Raw genomic sequence first — 19,912 nt, forward strand, 5'->3', positions numbered from 1 at the left:
AATTATGAAAGGGCTCCTCTGCGCCCCGGCTCCAGCTCCGCATCCTCCTCCTTAATGGTGGTTGCTGCCCTCCCTCCGCCGGGGCTCCTCGCTGCTCCGCACCCGCGGGACCGCCGCGCCGCCCACCCCCCGCCGCTGCCCCCGAGGGGAGTCCTGTGCCGGCCCCCGGGCAGCTGGGAAACGGGGGTGCTGCGGTTTTGGGTTTCGGGAGGAGGAGGGTGGGAGGATTTATAGCATATTTTTAAGAAAGAAATGGGGAAAAAAAGAAAAAAAAAAAAAAAAAGGAAGGCTGAGACTAACCAATTCAGCCGCCCTGTCCTTGTCTGAACTGAAATCGCCATGTTTATCAAGGGATCGGTTCAGGATTTAGCCCTTCCTTGCTTCCAAAGCCCTGTTCTTTTCAAGATAGTCTAGGCGTATTTTATAAAAAGGACGACACCCTCATTTCAAACAATAATTTTTATTTTATACTTCTGTCTATACTTTGTAGCAAATCTTTTTTTTTTGTTATTTTTTTGCTGAATTGACTTTATAATAAACTTCTGTTTAAATTACATTTTTCTTCTCTTAAAATCAAGGCTCTTTTTTTCAAAATCATGTTGCTGTTGGTGTTTTTTATTTTTTTTTCTTTAGGTTTACATTTAAGCCCCCTTTTTGTGATCTCTACGGTTGGATATTCAGGTATTTTACTGGTATGTGTAACATCTAAAACAAAGAGGAGGAAAAAATTAAAGGCAGTGAATTCGGAAAGATGCCTTCGAACAGCAAGTAAAGGTAAACTCTCAGAGGTCTGTTAGCAGCATTCCTTCACTCTTCCGGGCGTTTGGACACATCGCTTTCTTTTGCTCTTCCCTCCCTCCCGTCCTTCCCTCCTTTCCTCTCTTCCTTCCTTCCTTCACTGTTCGTTTCCCTCTCCCACTCGCTCGCTCGCTCTCTTTTCCCCTCGAGGAAAAATGTTGTCTTTTATTTTATTTTATTTTTTTTTTTTTGCAGTGGAATGACCAAAAAACAAGCGACTGTGGAGGAAAGATGAGAGATTGTGAATTATTCACCATATGCTTCACACGTGGACATCTACCTTGGATTCATCGCCAGTGCCTTTTTTTTGTCTGCGTTTTTGTTCTCGCCTCGCACTGCCACATTTTTAGAGGAGCCCGTGGCCCGGCGGGAGGTATCCCGTATCCCGGCCGATTACAACCTTAACATTAGGTGGCCCAGAGCCGTTCCTGAGTTTGCTTTTGCACAACGAGGGCTCGAGTTTGTATTTTTATTTTTTTTTCTATTTTTGATTCGAAGCGATAGTAAAGCTGAGGTCCGATTTGGGCTGCGCGCCGCTGCCTGTTTGGTAACATTTGGCAAATAAAACACAAAAAAAAATATAAATAAATAAAGGGAGAACGCTTCCACAGTCCTACATGGGTGTTTCACCACCATCAGCCACCACCACCACCACCATCATCATCAACCACAGAAACGCACAACGTCCCCAAAGCAACGGATGGACACTTCCTCGATAGATCCAGCACATGGAGAGGGTGTGGGTGTGAGTGTGCTCGCCCCCCCTAGAAAGGCAGCCAGGTCACTAGCGCGGCCCACAGAGCCGCCAGCAGCAGGGGCAAGGCCGGCGGGAGGAGGGACGGTGCCGCGCCGCTGCCGCCTCCGCACAGTTCAAATAAGCTGCCTTGGAAATCGAGGTTTTTGGACTCCCGTCTCAATTTCTCCCAGAGGTCTGTCGCTCCTTCCTGGCAATCGGTGAGCGCTGTGAGGGTGCAGGCGTGGAAATCATCCCAGTACCTGCAGGAGGGGAGAGCAGCCGGCATCAAAACAGGCACGCATCCATCTTCCCCGGGGAGGGAAGCCGCCTCCTCGGGTACCCCGACCCCCAGACGGCGGAGCTGAGCGGGGGCATGCCTTAAAGGGGGCTGGCGCCCGGCGGGGAGGAGCCACCGCCTCCCCCGCCCTAAAAGCCGGCTCTTGCCCCCCACTCTCCCCTCCCACCCGAGACACCGGTTTCTGGGAGGAATACTCGGCCCCTTGCTTTCCCCGGGCTGCCCCATAGCCCGCCCCGTACCTAGGCTTGCGCTGGACACCGGCTCTCCTGCCAGCTCCCCAGGGGGCTGCCGCCGGCTGCGGTTTCGGGGGTCCCCATCCTCTCCAACCCCGCCACGGGCACCAGCCCGGACTAGGCGGGAAGGGGCAAAAATTGCTTTGGTGGGTCCCTGTCGGAGGGGGTCTTTGCCTGCCGGGGGGGGGCGGGGCATGCACCCCTCGGCTGGCAAACGCTAGCCTAGGAGCCCACGGGCTCGTCCCGTGGGTTTTTCGTCACCGGTGGGAGCGAGCAAGTGGGGGTGGAAAAGCCATCGCTTTTCCCAGGCGGAGGCGGCAGCCTGGAGGGTCCCGATGCGGTGTTAGAAACCCTCGGGAGGGATCCCTCGGGACGGGAGCGGGCCTTGACCGCGGGGTCAGAAAGAGAGGAGGAGGAGGGGAAAAGGAGGAGGAAGAGGAGGAGGAGGAAAGAGCGTCTTCCCCTCCTGGGCGCGGGAGACTCCCCATCCATTGCGCCAGGGGTCTATGTGCAGCAAAGGGTTTCTTCTTCCCCAGGATAACTTGCATCTGTTCCCACACGTTTTTCCTTTTAACTCCCCTCTTCGCGGGGTCTGGATCGGGGTTTCCCAACGGGGCAGGACCCGTCCCACTGCCCCACGAGAGGGGGACGGGCGGACCTTTCCTCTTCGAGTCTGGGTTATCGAAAGTCACCCCGAATCTGCCTTTCTCTCTCCCTATTTCCCCTCAAATCCTATCCCCTGCAAATTTGGAAATTTGGATCTTTGGATCTTAATTTTCCTTTTTTTTTTTTTTTTTTTTTTTTTTTTTTTTTTTAGAGTAGTCCTACAGCCTCTAATTTATGAACACTCTAAGCGGGTTGTAGACTCCCAATATTTGCTACATTTGTAATAAATAATGAGATACTGAGAAGCCAGAGTCTGAGAGTGTGCCTCTCCTGCAGTATTTCTGCTGTAATTGCATCTCCCAAAGGAAAACTAAATCTTTTCCCATCCTCTTTCAATACACATCCCGGCACAGGGTGAAGGCAATCGGGTGGTGGGAGGTGGTCGGGGAAAGGGTCTTTCTTGGAAAAGAGATACTTTTTACAGGTCGGGACCACCTCTGGTCTGGCACTCCAGGACCAAAGGACATCATGCCAGGACGCTGCTACCCCACGGCATTTATTTCTCATGCAGGACACAAGATAAACCACAACCTAGCATTTACAGCGAGGTGCCAGCCTTAGTAGGTGCAGCAAAGTCATGCTTGGCTCAGAAATCTCTAGGCAGGAAGAGAGGAGAGTTACAGGGTTTTTCTTTTTCTTTTTCTTTTTTTTTTCTTTCTCTTTTTCTTTTTCTTTTTCTCTTTCTCTTTTTCTTTCTCTTTCTCCTTTCCTTTCTCTTTCTCCTTTCCTTTCCTTTCCTTTCCTTTCCTTTCCTTTCCTTTCCTTTCCTTTCCTTTCCTTTCCTTTCCTTTCCTTTCCTTTCCTTTCCTTTCCTTTCCTTTCCTTTCCTTTCCTTTCCTTTCCTTTCCTTTCCTTTCCTTCCCTTTCCTTTCCTTCCCTTTCCTTTCCTTCCCTTCCCTTCCCTTTCCCTTTCCTCCTCAGTTTCTTATTTCACATCCTTCCTTTTCTGATTTTCGGGGAACAAAATAAAAAAACAAAACTATTCCAAACATATTTATGTCCAAGGACCTCATCTCATTTCTAAATATGACTTGATTTTAGGTTTGTTTTTTTTTTCGGCTGAGGGAGTTTGTGCCGAAAAACAGCAACCGGGAGACAGGAGAGTACAATGTGCAGCCATTTTTTTTTTTTTTTCTCCAGACCTAAAGAAAATGCCCGTTTCTGCGTCCCTGCCGGGGACACGAGACCCCGAAGCGGGGCAGGCGACGCCGAACCTGGCGGCTCCCAGCCCCCGCCAGCTGCCCCAGGTTTCTCTCCCCCCGGTAACATCCTCTGCCGTGAACTCTGGGGAAAACTACCCCAAATTTAGGGCTCCTCCAGCTGTCCCAGTTCCTCCAGCTTCGCAGAGGAGCTGGGGAGGAGGGGAGCAAGGAACCGATTTTGCAAGGCGAGCACTTTTTCTCCTTTTGTTATTTTTTTGTTGTTGTTTTCCTTTTTTAAATTGTTATTATTCCTCTTTATCGTTGCCCCCTTCTTCCTCCTCCCCTCTGTGTCAGGAGCGGGGCGAAACTGGGGGGAAATGAGCTTTCCCGGGGGCAAGGTGGGCCCGAGCGGTGCGGGCGGGGGGGTAGAGGAGAGCTGTCGCTGGGAGATTAATACTGTGGCTGGGGTATTTTAATTTTTAATTAAATTGTATTTTCCGGGGAATCGCCTCCTCAGCCCCGGCTGGGGTGAGCTGCCTTCCCCCTGCCTGCCTCTGCCTTGAGCACCCGGGGGGACCCCCAGAGCCTGCCAGTGAACGTGGGTCCCAAAGGCAGCAATAACGAAAGGGATAACAACTCCCGTGCAGCTAATGTCAACGTCCCAGCGCAAAGCAGGAGAAAGGAAAGAATACAAGTGAGGAGATAAGGAGGGGAGGAAGGAGGAAAAAAAAAAAAGAAAGAGAGGGAAAAAAAACCCCACCCAGAAAACCGAAAAAAGGACATTTTTCGGAAAAAGGAAACCGAAAAGGGACATTGTAAAAACTCCCTCCAGACTTCACAGTTCCCCAAGCCCGGCCTGTCCCCGTGGCAGTGCGCTTGGAGGGCACCACGAAGCAGAGACTCCAACCCCAAAGCACCAAACCCCGCCTTACTTCTGTTCCTTCCCTTCCCACCACAACCATCCTACCTTGCCCCCCGCTTCCCCAGCCCCGGGTCACCCCCCACAGTCCCGCCCCCCCGGCTTCATCCCCAGCCCCGAAGGAGAGAGGAAAGACCTACGCGCAGATCGTTTGGAGATTTCTCTTGTCGTCCAGGTCCTGCGGGTAGTTGGCCATGTTATCGCCCAGCCGCAGCAAACAGTCCGAGAAGCCCCTAAAGACCGCATCGCACCGCCCCGCCGCTCTCACCGCCTGCACCAGGTACGCTGGGGGGGCAGGGGCACAGGTCAGCTCCGCCGGCCCCCCGGCCCGCCCTGCCACCCCACCCCACTCCACCACCACCACCCTCACCTTCCCCTTTCCATTCCTCCCTCCCTCCCCACAAGGCTAAAGGCCGAGGAGCGGCGATCTGGGGGCAGGAGGAGGGCAGTGGGACCGAGCCAGGGTCGCCATCGAGTACTTGGGGACGTGAGTCAGGGGCTTTTCGCCCTTTGCTTTCCTTTTAGCACCGGGGGTTTCGCTGCCCGTGGATTAAGGGCATTGATTTCAGGTTTTGGGGTGGTTTTTTTGGTTTTTGGTTTGGTTTGGTTTGGTTTTTTGAGGGGCGAGGAGCAGGGGAGGCGAAGTGAAGATGCGCTGCCTGCTTCTCCTGCTCCTCCTGCTTCTCCCCAGACTCGCTCCTTTGTTAGAAAATTCCGCCTGGAAGCAGCAGGAGCGTTTCTCCGTACAAACACTGGCGCACACACACGCACACACACGGCTCCCTATTGCCCAGGTCACTTGTCGAATATCGTGCAAGACGCAGGGGGATAATAATAATAGTAATTAAAAAAAAAAAAAAAGCAACAACAACAACAAAAAACCCCCACAAACCACTAGAAAGAGCTGAGATAAAGACGCGAAAAGAAGCGAGCCCCAAAGCCAGGGCCGCTGCTGCGGGGGCGCCGGCCCCGCAACTCCCCGGGCTCGGGGCAGCGGGGCGGGAAGGGGCAGGGATGAATCCCGCTCCCCCAAACCTGCCGCCTCGGGCACCCGTCGGGATTGCGCTAGGAAGCGGCGCTCGGTCCAACACAAAAAGTCACAAAACCAGGAACAACGGCCTGCAAAGGGGGGGAAAGAAAACGAATTGCGGCGTGCGTGAGATGGCTTCTTCCGGGTGTCCGTGTCTGCCGGGCCAGGCCCCGCGGGGGGACAGGACGGGACGCGGGGGTATTGCAGCGGGACGCAGGGACACTGCAGCTGCCCGCAGGGCTCCGGCCAGGGCCGGCGCCGCCGCTCATCGCCGCGCGCACGCCAGCAGCAGCCCGCCCCGCAGCCCCAGCCCCAGCCGGCGGGCCGGGGTACCCGGGCATGGGGCGGGGCGATGCCGATCCCTAATCTCTCCCCTGCCAGTGACGGGGGTTGGGGACGCCGTGGTGTCCCTGGGCCCGGGCTCGCAGCTGGGATGTCGCTGCGGCTAGCGGGGGCGGGAGGGATTGCTCCCCTCCTTTCGGAGGAGCCCCCGGCCGCCCACACCGCCGGGAAAGGAGGGTTGCTGTTGTGGGAGTCTCCTCCCGATCCGTCTCCCCAGGACATGGATGTGGCGGGGCGTGTGCTTCCTTGCCAGGCACCGATTACAAGCTAAATGGCTGACTCCAAAAGAGACTGTTTCAACCCAGATCCCCCCCTTGCCGTTTGATTCATCGCCAACATGACTTGGTGGCCACTCCCCTCTACACTCACACCAGCACCAGCCGTCACATCAAACCCCCAGCAGGCTACAGACATTGGCTACGGTAGGAAAAAAAAGACAGGCAAACAAATAGAGAAGAACCGAGGACCATCCCGAGGGTAAAACCATGTCTTATAAAACCCGTGCCATCCCACTCCGCCAGCTACAGCGCTAGAGGGGAAGGGAAGTTGCCACGAATTTCCCCCAAAGTGTGACGGGCTGCACTGAAAATACGGGGTCCGAAGCGTAGCCGTGCCCCGGGCCGGGGAGGGAGGGTGGCAGAGGGTCAGGTTTGGGACCAGCGGTGCTCAGAGCATCCCTCCCCTCCGAGGAGCGGCCTGGCCCTGTCTGCCCGCGCCGCTCCCCCTGCACAGGGTACACCCGCTCCAAAGTCTCCCTAAATCCCACCACCACCACCAAAAAAAAAAAAAAGCAAAAGCGGAGGCACGAGGGTCCTGCCCAGCCAAACGACAGCGGGATTGCTCTGGAAGTAGGTCGCTTGTGCTTTGCCGTGACCCCGACCTTCCCCCCTCCTCGTCCTTCAAAGTCGAGAGCGTGCAGCAATTGCCAATGCAGCAGGAACGCAGGGGCCACCCATTACGGATCGGGCCCCCTCCCCGTCCCTTCAGGCCACCTGCCCTTTAGCTGCGCCCGACTCCCTCCTCCTGTCCCTGGGCACCTTCCGCGGAGACAGTCCCCGCACCTCCCCCACACCTCGTCACCTCCCAAAATGTGAGGGATTTCGGACAGCTCTAATCGCCTCTACCCAAGTACATACATAATTTTTTGTCTATTTGTTTTTTTTGTTTGTTTGTTTTTTTTTTTTTTAAGACCCGGTGCATAGACATTTTAGGAACGAGCCGAACATCCATTTCACACCAGCTGTTACCGGGGACGGGGCAAAGGCAAACGACCCTTTGCAAACCCCACACCGCCAACCAAAAGCTGATTTCGGGGAAGGGGGGTGGAGTGAGGGGGGCAGATGGGGAGTGCGGAGGAGATTACCCGAAATACCGAAGGAGGAGCAGAGAGGAGAAAAGCCCTCCACGAGCTTCAAAGCCGTCCTCTCCCAGGGCACCGCAAAGCAACCGCACCGCCACCATCTCCGCGGTGTGCAGCAGTATTTGGGGGTAACTTTCCAAATGACTGCTCATGCTCACGCCAGCGCGGGGACGACGATTCCCCGCCACTCTAGCTACCTTTTGAAATGGCACCGTGCATAAAATCCTCCCTCGGTTGAATCAAACAAACACAAACGAGAGAAAAACCCTCCTCCTCCAAACGAACAAACAAACAAGCAAACAAAAATTGCAAGGACTGCAATCAAGGATAACATCCAAATAATGCCTTTCCCCTTCTTTCTCTGACAGTACAGAAAATGGCCTTCTGAAGAGTTCAGCATCAGTTAAAAATGAAATGATCATACGAATGGAGGGGTTTGCATCGTACATCCATTTTCCAGAGGTCAACGTTTCATCGCAATATTTCTGATCTTTTTATTTCGTCGATGAGGAAATGTTCAAGGCTTTTTGCCTCCTTCTTTCCTCCCCTTCTTCCTTTCTTGTTCTTCCCCCCTCTTATTTTTTTATTATTTTTTTTCCTCTCTCTCCTTTTTTTAGTACCCACAAAATGCTGCAGAGATTGTCTGGAGAGGAGGGTGACCGAGCGAAAGGATCTCTAAATAGCAATGATGAGCGGTTTGGTTTTTTTTTTTTTTATTGTAGCAGAATTCCTTTGCAGGCAAGTATTTTCAAAGGTCTCTTCACACCTGCCAATCCGGATAATAAAAGAAGCGCTTTAATCGCCCTTTCCTTGAAGCCCAGTTTTGGATCATGCTCGGGAATATACATATTCAATATATAAATCTTTACAATTTGCCTGTACGGGACCAAAGTGGACATTAACTTGGAGATTGTTTAGTGTCTGTAACTAAAAAAAAAAAAAATCAGCAAAGAAATGTTGAATAAAATGAACCTGAGAGCAAGCCAAAAACAACCAGCGAAAAAAACCACAATATTAAACAAAACCAGCAACGACCACACAAAAACACATAGCAGCGTGGAGGGAAACCTGTTCTATTTTAAGTAACTTAACATATATTGAAATTTTTCTGGTCCCGCTCGTTTTCTGACAGCGGTTCTCCGAGCACAAAATTAACGATCGGGCAGTGGGACCTTGCGATTTTTAAATAATTTTTATTTGTTTAATCCCTGCATTCGGGTGGATTTTTAAATTTTTTAAATTTTCTTTAGCGATGGGTTTTGTTTGTTTTTAGACTGCTCTGCAAATGGGAAAGCCTCCAAGTTCCCAAAGGGAGTCTTCGCTCGTCCCCCTGATTTTCTACAAAAAAACTTTCCAGCTAGATCTCTCGCAAACCATTTTGTGCCGGTTGTTATTTCTCTGTCCCTCGGGGAGGGGGGAGCGGATTTTCTTAGCACTGGAGTCCCCAATTTGGCGGTGGAAAGGAATGCAGGGGATATCCGAAAAGCAAATACAAATGCAGACGTTCGTGGGGATGGAGAGAACAGAAGGGGAAAAAAGGACGAAGAATAAGGGGGGGGGAAGCGCGAAGTATGAATAAGCATGCACTGATTTCGGAAAACGAACAACAAAAAGTGATTTAAGAGGAACAAAGAATAGCCTCCCTTTCCTGCGGACCTCCCTGCCTTGGCAGCGTGAAGAACCGCGGAGATGCCAGCGGGAAGGAGGCAGAGGGAGTGGGGAGAGAGAGGGGTCCCTCCGCCGCCCCAAACCGCGGCCGTCAGCGCAGGTTATTCCGACATTCCGCTTCTGCATGCATCAGCCGGGCTTTGGTGCACACAACTTGGTACCGAATTTGGCAGTCCACTTACCTATCTGTACAGCAAGGATCAGAGAAATATATCTGCCGTTCAACTTAAGTCCCATCCTACATTTAGTAAAACCATTTGCGGCTGCAGATCTTTAAATAGTTACTTTGGAGAACGTGGGGGAAAGCTGAAAAATAGGCATTGCCAACAAGTTCCGAGCAGCGGAGGACTTTGCAGACAAGGGGGGGGAGACGAGAGGAAAAGGAGAGAAAGAGGGAGGCAGAGAGAGAGGGCGAGGAGGACTAGCTGGGAATGGTTCGCTCCATTAGGAGGGGGCGGAGGAAGTACAGCCTCACGCCCACCACGGGCCCTGACGCGGGGGGATGACACGGACCGGGTTTTTTTCCCCTTCTTCTTTTTTCTTCTTTTTTTTTTTTTTTTTTTTTTTTTTTTTTTAAATGTGCACCCTAGAAGAGAAACGCCATTTATAGGCATCACAGGCTGGATTTATCCGCTCTCCCCGTGTCCCCCCGCCCCATTAATCTTCGAGAAACTCCCCCCCCCCCCCCCCCCCCCCCCGCCGCTCCACGCTCCTCCTGCCCCGTGTGGCGGCGGGGGGGCGGCAGCCGGGACCGTCCCCCCGGGGCGGGAGGGATGCGGGGGCGAGGGGCGACGCGCACACACGCACACACACGCACGCACACACACACACACGCAGACGAAGGAGCCGCCCCGCCGGGGGTGGGGATAGCACGGCAGAACCCCCCCCCCGCCCCCGGGCCGCCCCGTCGGGGCCGGTCGGCCCGGCCCCCGCGCTGCGGAGCGGGGAGGAGGAAAGGGAGGTGCGGGGGTCCCCTCCCCCTGCCCGCCCCTCCCCCACCATGACGTCACCCCTAGCCTCAGGTTTGCGGGGGGGAGAAGCGGGGGGGAGCTGGTCTCTCCCTGCCCTGCTGCCTGTGCTCAATCCCGGTGGCAATACCCCGGTGGCGCGATTGCAGAGGGTGGCGTGGGGAAAGGGGCCACCCTGGTGAGACACGGAGGGGCCACCGCCCCCGTCCTCTGGGGACCGGCCACAGGTGTGGCAGGGCTGGGTGGTGGGGATGGCGCCGGCTGAGGGTATGTGGAGCACTGCCCAGGACAGGTCTTGGTCTGGGGTGCTCCTGCAGCCTGACGCCCTCCTGGGACCCTCCTGAAGGCCATCCCTGCCTGGAGAGCAGCATGGGAGGACCCTAAAGGTGCCGGCATGTGCTTCTCCCGGTGCGAAGTGACGAATCAAAACCCCATCCTACACCTTCCCCCAGGCTCTTCCACTGCAAAGTTATTCCCCTCACCTTCAGCAGCCATCTGTAGCATTTCCAGGAGCCAAAGGAGACTGGAGGGAGAACTACTGCTGACCTTTGCTCCTCTCGGTTCCAGGTCCCCCACTCTTTACAATCCCACTGTACTGGCAGTGCTGTGTTGCCTGGGCTACTAGTTGGTCCCTCTCTTTTACAGACTGTCCATGACAATCCTTAGATCTCAATGACAGAAGGACAGCAGCTTCCAGGTTGGGTCCCGATGATCCCCACAGGCTATAAATACCTGAAGCCTACCAGGCAAAGACAGGGATTGCAGAGGGTGAAATGAACCTTTATCTGCTTTCCAGTGCAACTGGAAGTAAGCAAACTGGAGGGCAAGATGAAAAGCTTCCTTGCTACCATTCACAAAATAGTGCTGGTAAATGCCATTGCCTCTTTAGATTTACTTAACGTGTACAGAAGCAGCCTTTACACATTACAGCACATCTTCTTAAAGCTGTCACAAAACCCCAACCTCTGTTTCTTCAACCTGAAAGCAGGAATGATGTTGGGTAACTACGCCAGCAGTCAGCTGGGGCCTGCAGATAAACACTGGCTTGTCTCCTCTGCACCTTCCCCCTACTCCTTTTTTGTTCCACCTTTTCTTCCTATTTATAGATAGGTGGTAAACTGGATTAGAGGACAGACCTGGCTGAAAACTAACCTGAGGAGTTAAAAAAGAAAAGGTTAATTTTCAGCCAGCTCCCAGAGCCAGCTCAGCACGTGGACACATGGTAGTGAACACAGTGCAAAGCATGGGCCGTGGGTGCCATGTCCCCTGGCAGCTTGCCCTTCCATTCACTCAGCCATGAACCTGCAGCCTAGAGTAGAGTTGTCTTTTACACACTCCTAAGGACATTGGTGGCAGCAAGGAGGATAAGGCTAAGGACTAAGCTTTGGACTGTGCACCATGTTCTCTTTCAAAGGAATGCTGAATTTGAGTTTAAGCTGAAACTAAGGCAAAGCACTTTTTCCCAGCTCTTTGCTGCTGTGGTAATGGGTGCTTTTGTAATGCACCAGAGAGACTGCGGTGGATATCAAAATGTGGAGCCCTGTCCTTCTCCCAGGGGATAGGTTAGATAGCCCAAAAGATCTTTTATGTCTCACAGTCAGTGCATTATCAGCATAAAAAAGGAAGAGGATGAAAGGAGTGTGGGTTGAGATAAGTTGATATAAGCATTGAATCTATGGATATAATCACCGAATTGGATATAATCATTGAACACATCATGGATATAATCATTGAACACGGATATAATCATTGAACACATTGAATTTTGGCAGCTCGGCCACTTGTGGCTGCATTTGCTGTTAAGGAGAAGGCACCCTTGCAGGAGCACGAGGTTGTGAAGGCTGCAGCAAGAGGAATTTCTCATTTCACTCCTCTGCCCTACTGATAACTGTATTGGTTTATTTATACATTCATACCTGCTACAGTTTTGTTTGCTACTTCTTTTTCTGAGGGCAGACAAGCTGTAGCTTCAGGTTAAAGGTTGGGCTGGCTCCAAGAGACTTGCATTGAACATGATTTTGACATTACACTGCGTAAATATGCTTTGGAATGAACTTCAGGGCAGTTTCCAACGCACAATCAGGAAGAGTTTAATATCTGGCTTTTGGTACGTCCATCACCGCTGAAATGACTGGAGCCTCTGGCAATTTGGCCACAAATTTCATAAGAACAGGCATTTCTGGCCAAACAACAACAGCAACAAATCTAACAGCTAGAGGCATCAATTACAGAAGCAAAAAGGGCCTGGCCAAATTCCTCTAAATGTTCTTGACTGTTGGGGCAGTCCAGTTCCGTCTGAAATTCAAGCCCGGCTCCAGCCTTCCCACCTTCCCTGCCCCAGGAAGGGGCCTGACGCACTATAGATTCTGAACAAAAGCCAGCGGTTTCAGCCCATCTCAGATAGCAGCACTCTCAGCTCTGCCGGGAGCCGGGGAGCAGGATGAAGTGGGGACAGTTGTTTGTCAAACTATCCTTTTTTTTTCTTTTCTTTTTTTTTTTTTTTTCAGCATGGTATTAGAAGGTGCTTGAATATCAGCCCGCCTCTAAGAGACATCTGCATGTGTCCTAGAAGAGGTGCTTCTGACAGTGCCGTGCTCAGTCCGTGTTAGGACGATTTGCTCATCAGCACGATTTTGCCCTTGCTTTTAAGAAAAAGGACTCCGTCCTCACAGCAGCCACACGCTCCACTTGCGAGGGTTGGTGGCAGTGTCATCCCGTCGGCGCGTGTGATCGCTGCTGCCGTGGCGGAGGCAGACGGACAGAGCCCACGACTGCCGGCCAGATATAGCTCTGCCAGAGATAGCCGCGGCAAGGGCAGCGTGGGCTGCACCGTGTGCCGGAGTGGCTGGGTCGGCCTTCGGGTGGGCATCCCTGCGCTGTCACTGCCAGGCGGAGAGCAGCGTGCTGGGCAGCTGATTTAAAGCCAGCTCAGCTCCATCTAAACCATCTACCACAAGGGGACCCACTGTGTTTAGCGATGTGCTTCTCTTTTAGCTTTCGGTGCCTGACTGTCATGGCTGAACCTCAAAAGAGGCAGCGGGCTCAAGGTAACAGGGAGAGCTGCTTTCCCGGGCAAAGCCGGCTGCATCTCTGCATTTCTTTTTCCCTTCATCTTTTTTTTTTTTTTAAATGAAAAATATCTCTTCAAACGGCTCACACCATGGGCTCCTCAGTTCACAGTTGCAGGCTAGTAATAGGGATAAAAACTGAATCTTTGGTGCTGTCAGTCAGACTGATTTATTCTAAGCATCGGCTTAGGTTGGAGGGGAGGATCCAGTGATCACGGTGATATTTAAAAGTCCCTCCTATGGGTGTGTGAGAAACATATTCGCTCTTAGCTCATCCTGCAGTAACATCGCCTCTACCAGGAGGCGACTGTTTGCTTTTACTCTCCCTCATGATCAGCCTGAGATCTGGCTCTAGTGAAGCTGAGATGAAACAGGAGCCAATGACTTGTGTCTCCATACCCTCCTGTCTTGCAGGTACCCTGAGAGCAGGGGACAGACTGACAGCTTTACCGTCCTGCAGGGGTGCCTGTCCTTGCTTGTGCTGTGCCTCCCAGCCCTCGGCTGCTACTTTCCCTAGAGGAAGGTAGCCAGCCAGAAAAATACATGCAAATATCAAACCCAGCTGATAAATGAATAGCTGTTCACAGTATGATCCTCCAAGATTTTATTTAAGTAGAAAAATAATGAGAACACACTGAAAATGTGACAGGTAGGATTAAAGAAATACCTTTTGCTAGCGGCCAGACTTATAAAGCTTTTTTGGGTGGCCTTGTTCATTAGACATCTGCCTTCATTACTGGCTGAATGTGTCTGACTTTAGCTAAGAAGAAAAAATTGAAGTTATGCACCTGAGACCGGAATTTGCCCCACATCTGCCTAGAAATTAGTACTAAAATAGTGCTTGTTGTTCACCGTGAAAATAATTGTCATTTGATGTCTATGAAAATATATTTCTGAAAGTATAAACTCTTGCCGTGGTTCCAAATATAAAACTTGGAAAGAAAAAAAGTATATTGCTGAGTGGATATAAAAGGGATGTGATTTCTCAATACGGAATCTTTAAAAAATGGAAAATGCTGGGTAAGGTATTTGTCCATTTGACACAGGAAACAGTGATCTGATATAAACTTAGAAAGTGATTAGAAAAATGCAATCTTCAGCCTCAGCTTCTGGGAGTTTCAAAGGGGAAAACTAGAATGCCAGACTTCACTAGGTTCATTTGAAAAGCTCAGCCTCTATGTTTGTTCTTCAGTAATTTTCTCTTTTAAAAAGCAGTCTTAAAAAAGCAAGATGTCACTTGACCATGATCAGTTTGTGCCAGCCAATCCAGTAAGGAAAACACTATCTATAACAGAAACAGTAGTGTTTGCATTTTACTGCACTCCTCAGAGATACAGTTTTAGGAGGGTGCCTGTGTGTGCACTCGAAATTCTGCATCTTATTAGCATGCCCCCTTTATCGCGGATTGTGGCTCTGGCGTTGCTGCTGAGCCCAGGCAAGCTGAGAGGAGGTACGTGAGCCTGCACTGCTCTAGCCAGATGGGGTTCACACCCACTACAATTATGTTTGCAACACGTGATTTGCTTAAGGTGCCTGTGGATGTTTCAAAGAGTAGGACGGTTTCAGTAAAGCAGTCTCAGAAGAAAGCAGTATCAATCCTTAGCATCTTTACCACTGAATTTTTCTTTCAAGAAACATAAACCTAAGGCCAGTATGTACCCTTTTCATTGTAGGCTGGAGGGAAGTATATAGACCTGGAAAATGGCTGTGAAAAGGCTGATATTTGTGGATTTCCTGGCATCCTAGCTTACTATTGTCATAGAACAGAGGACCATAGAACAGCCTGGGTTGGAAGGGACCTCCAAAGATCACCTGGTCACACCTTTTGTGGAAAAGGGAGCCCAGACGAGATTATCTAGCACCCTGTCCAGTGTTGGGGAATCCACCACATCCCTGGGGAGGTTGTTCCAGTGATTGCTTCATTATGGTGAAATCCACATCGAGTAAGGAATTGGAAGGTTTTTGATGAGCTGTATGTATCATGCCAGAGCTGTTAATCACTCTCTGGAATCCTTAATAGACACCTTGGTCCAGATACCAGTCATCCTGAGCATGTGAGAATAGCCTTGAATGCGTACCCATGTTATTAAGATAATTTCGGTTTCTCTGGTTGCAAATGCCAGTAACCAAGTTCCAGATCTTAGTTCAGAACCAAGCTCCAAGTGTAGAATAACAACGCCATTGTCAGAACACAAATGGGCTGCACAAGACCTTTATCCTCAGTATGTATCGATAGCTGGTCCTGAATGTTGCTGGAATGTGAACATCCATCCTGCTTCCATGGATGTTGGCACCACAACTTCTATTTGCCACAGTGAGATGGGATGTCCCCCAGTGGTGTGATGTTCTGATTCACGTGTTTCTTCTATTGATTTATAGAGCATATATACTGCCACAGCAGCTATTAACCTTCAGTTACAGTAGGACTTCAATAATTGAAATACCACTCTGAGTTTCCTCTGTAACTGTCAATATGATCTGTTCTAGAAAAAAACATAAATATGTATTTAAAGAACCAGCCATATCAGATTTCCAGCTGTCGTGGAAAGCTGCTTCTACATTTTAAATTTTTCTTCATCGATCCTTAGTCATGAAAACCAAAGTTTCAGGGGAACTTAGGGATTTAGGAAGCAGGAAAATGATGTGTTAATTAATTGTGGGCTGATGAGAACATTGCCAGGACAGATGTTCTGCCAGTCACACGTGCATTGCAAGAACTTCAAGTGAGATCTCACTTTACTAGGAAGGAGGAAATCTGGGAGGAAGGATATACACAAAGGTGAAAAGGGCTCTGTGACAAAGAAAAGCAGGATGGATCTGTACGTGCACCTGCAATCTGATTTGCAGAGATGCTAAGGACATGCGACTTCTTCATCCCCCTCCTTCTCCACTATTAGCTTTAGGAACATATTTATGGCACTGGAAACTGAGAAGGGTCAGATGTAAGTCCCGTGAATCATAGAATAAATCTGAGTAGAAAGTTGCTTCTTGATGCGAACTGGGCACATTACAAAGGCATGACTTGAGCAGAAGTATACATTCATTAAAAACTGCCCTTTTTCAGGAATCTGCTTTTAGGCCACATTTGTCTTGTGTGTGCCACAATTGGCGTAATTAATTCAAATATCATTGTCACGTGTCAGCTGCCATGCAGGTGACTGTAGCTGGAAAAGTCGAGAGCAGTTCCATGGCTGCTATTCATATGTGCATGGAGCAACTAAACAGCTGGCAGCCTCCTTGAGGACTTGTCTTGCTCCTCACCATGATCTAGCAGTGCAATAGAGAAGCTGGAAAGTGATGTGGATAGCTGCGGATTAAGATGTTACACGCATCACTTATCCATTGCCATTAGCTAACACATATTCAGGTTCTAAACCCACCTTTGTGAGTGTCAAAGGCCTTTGCCTAGTAACATTAAGCAGTTACATTTCTTTCTCATGTTGTTCTTTGCCTGGGCCACCCCTGATCATTCTTGCCTTCATGTTTTGTAATGAACTATTTGCTCTGCTAGACCCTGGTAATTTGGGACTGAACCCCAAGGGCCTTGGACAAGCCCCCTCCACCCCGGGAGCAGGCAGAAGCCATTAAAGGCAGACTGGAAAGTGGCAGGCTGTTGTAGTTTGTCTGTCCTGTCACTAGAGTGAGACATGCTCACAAGCATCCTGGGCTCCTCTTTTGGGAGGTGCTGAGCAGGCCCGTGGGGTGCTGGTGCTGGCACTGAGGAGACACCATGCACTATCGTAGATCTTGGCATCCTCAGCAGGCTGAGCCTCAGAAACTCTCCAGGTTACCTTAATCTACTGCAAACACATATATTTTTTTGTTTGTTTTACAATTCCCATAGAATAACTAAAGTGGGCAAAGGGGTGGGCAAAGGGGTGGGCAAAGGGGTGGGCAAAGGGGTGGGAGGGACCCTAGAAATCCTTCGTCTCGACCTCTTGATAGCTGTGACTACTAACCCCTGATTCCTGGGCATAAGGGTGTCCGATCTGATCTGTAGTCCAGCAGAATCCACCAGCATCTATTGACTTCCAAAAGACTTTGAGTCACACCATCACACTGCTTAGCCTGAGCGAGACCAAGCAGGAAGATATGTATTGCAGATATTTCTCAACAAGGCAGCAAGGAGAGCAAACTTTTTACTGAAGGGTAAAAAGACAGCGGTAGTTCTGACATCTAAATAAAATCACTCATTGAGGAAACTGCCCTCTGTCCCCCTTCATGACATGCCCACCTGAAGACCTTTGATTTATGACAATCTATTTCAGAGGGTCCCATAAGGACTGGGTGATTTTTTTTCCCATTTTTTCTTTTTCTCAGGGCAAAGTGTGATGCCCTGCCAGTGAGTGGCTCGTGCAGGTCCAGATGGAGAAAGCAAGCTGCTAAAAGGTAGTGATTGCAGCACTGATCTCTTGCAGGCTCTGCAGTGTGAGGAGGTGGTTCTGAATCACAATGAACTTAATTGAACAAGAAATGGCATTGATTTTTCCTTTTCAGCCCTCCCCATTGCTCACAGCAACAGTGCACTGAACCCTCTGCCCATGCCAAGTAGCAGAATTGCACAGTGCAGTAGAATGGAGATTTTTTGGTTTTGTCCTATAATTAGCACGTATTTCTTTTTAAATAGGGTAAAAAACAAAGCTCTCTAGGCTTTGAATTGTCATCAGGGACATTGCCTGTGCAGTATGAGTTTCAGGAGGACAGGGAAGCAGGTTATGTGAGAAACCGTAGCTTACTTTATACTCCCCTGGCCAGGAAATAACATTGTTCTTGAGTTTATCTGATTGTTGAAAGAACCAGAAGGACACAATTGCCAAGCTGCTCAAGGGCTCCTAAAAGGTCATCTTATTATTTATTTTTTTAAACTTAGGCAGATAAAGGTGTATAAGCTGCCTCCAGTCTGCAGGGAAACAAGGAAGAAAAGCATTCCATAGTCCAATTATTGAATCATTGCTGGTTTTCGCCCTGTTAGGCAGGCATGTTAACACATAATTACATGCTTGAACAGCTAGCGATTTCCTATACAACTTGTTAAATGTATCAGTGAATATACCCGGGTGTTTACTCTTACTTAGAACTGATGTATGTTTTCCGGTGTCTCTCCCTCTACTTCCCCCCGAATATTGAAAGAATAAATTATGAAGGTATCTGGGAAATTCTCTAGCAAATTCAGGCTAGCAGTCTTAGAGCCCACATCCCAGCTCCAGTATCGTAATTGGCTTCCCTGCAACACACAGCTTGTTTTGTTCTTGAGGGAAATGCTTCAGCTGAGATTGCCAGGCTGAGAAGGGAAGGTGAGGATGGCTAAGGGAAATTTAGGTGCAGGGCAGTAGCTAAAGCAGTGCATGCCATTTATCATGGGGAGATCAGCTTCTACCCTTAATAAACATGTCTCCCTGGTATCAGGTACTGGACACCAGATCGATTTGATCTTATGTTGGAAATGGGAGGGACGGAGTTAGCCCCTGTAGCTCAGCTGGCTGGCAAGGACTTCTTACTGCATGGAAAGCCAGCTGTGAGCATGTTGTGAGCTGTGGCTCGGAGCGAGGGGACGGCAAAGCCGACCTCCTAGCTGAAACACCTGGTGGTGTGGAAAGAGTGATGACCCCTTGCAGGGAGCTGCCAGGGGTCCCCGGGGGAACAGAGCACAGCCACCACAACCCCACCACACTGTTGATCCTGGCTACCGAAACAGAGTTTTGGGGCTGTGATCAGCTTTAATGCTGGGGCTGAGCTCAAGAACTGACCTGCTGCAGAGCCAGCGCAAGGCGTTCCTCTCGCCTGCCTCCTGCCACTTGATATTTTCATGGCTTTCTGAGGAGCGATTAAATGGATAGTGAGCATGTATCGGGTTTCATGGAAGTCCTGTCATTGACTTCAATAAGAGCAGGATCAGACTCTTCTAGAATCGATATAATTCATGAAAGCGTTGAACGTTGTGCAAGAACTAAAGCAGCATATTGTGCTGCAATATGATACATATAACGAAGTTACCGGCATCCAAGCACTCCGTCTAATGGGGAAAAATGCATCCAAGAATTGCTATTACCGAAAGCAGGGGCTGAGCTGGGTGGCCTAAGAAACAAAACTCAAGGAAATGACAATATTTTGGGTTAGCATGCCTTTGACCTGCTTGGACAAACCTTCAGCACACCTCTCTTGCTATAACCATCCACAGTCTGCAAACTCACCTCCTCAATGAGACAGGGAAGGTCATGGATTTCACCTCCATCAAGCCTGCAGGGGAGTAACGAGCAGCTGATTTTAACATTGGAAGGGAACAGGTGATATTTCTGCACTTCTGATAAAGGGAAGCCTCTAACCAGCTGAGTGGGTTGAAGAAGCCAGCCAAGACCAGAACCACCAGGGCAAAAATCGCAAACCGTTGGGAAGAACTGGGTGGGGCTAGGTTTTTCTCTCTGTGAAAACAAAAGCATTTGTCACAGCTCATGGCAGTGACTGTGGCTCGGTGTATCTTTTGCCAGCAAGACCTTCAGGCCAGCAGGTGAAGGCGATTTGCAGACCCTCCAGCCGGGTCCCACAGCTAATGCACTTGTCCCCCAGTGATGAAGCTGCCGAGAGATTGGAGGTTGGATATGAACACCTGGGAACATCCTGCATCAATCAGCACTGAGCACATTAGAGGATAGGGCCACACCGTGCATTTCAAAAGTGAGACAGCTG

At 50.2% G+C, this 19,912-nt stretch overlaps 1 protein-coding gene across 1 annotated transcript; it reads right to left on the bottom strand.

Annotated features, from left to right (window-relative positions):
• Positions 1-1,562: 1,562 nt before the first annotated feature.
• On the bottom strand, positions 1,563-9,429 carry NRN1 (neuritin 1). The gene is made up of 3 exons (XM_074146773.1): positions 9,375-9,429; positions 4,933-5,077; positions 1,563-1,794 (listed from the first exon to the last, which is right to left on the bottom strand). The coding sequence occupies exons 1-3, from the start codon at positions 9,427-9,429 to the stop codon at positions 1,563-1,565; spliced, it is 432 nt and encodes a 143-aa protein (XP_074002874.1).
• Positions 9,430-19,912: the final 10,483 nt, after the last annotated feature.

Source organism: Numenius arquata, chromosome 4, assembly GCF_964106895.1.
Source record: "Numenius arquata chromosome 4, bNumArq3.hap1.1, whole genome shotgun sequence".
In the NCBI taxonomy this organism is placed as follows: domain Eukaryota; kingdom Metazoa; phylum Chordata; class Aves; order Charadriiformes; family Scolopacidae; genus Numenius; species Numenius arquata.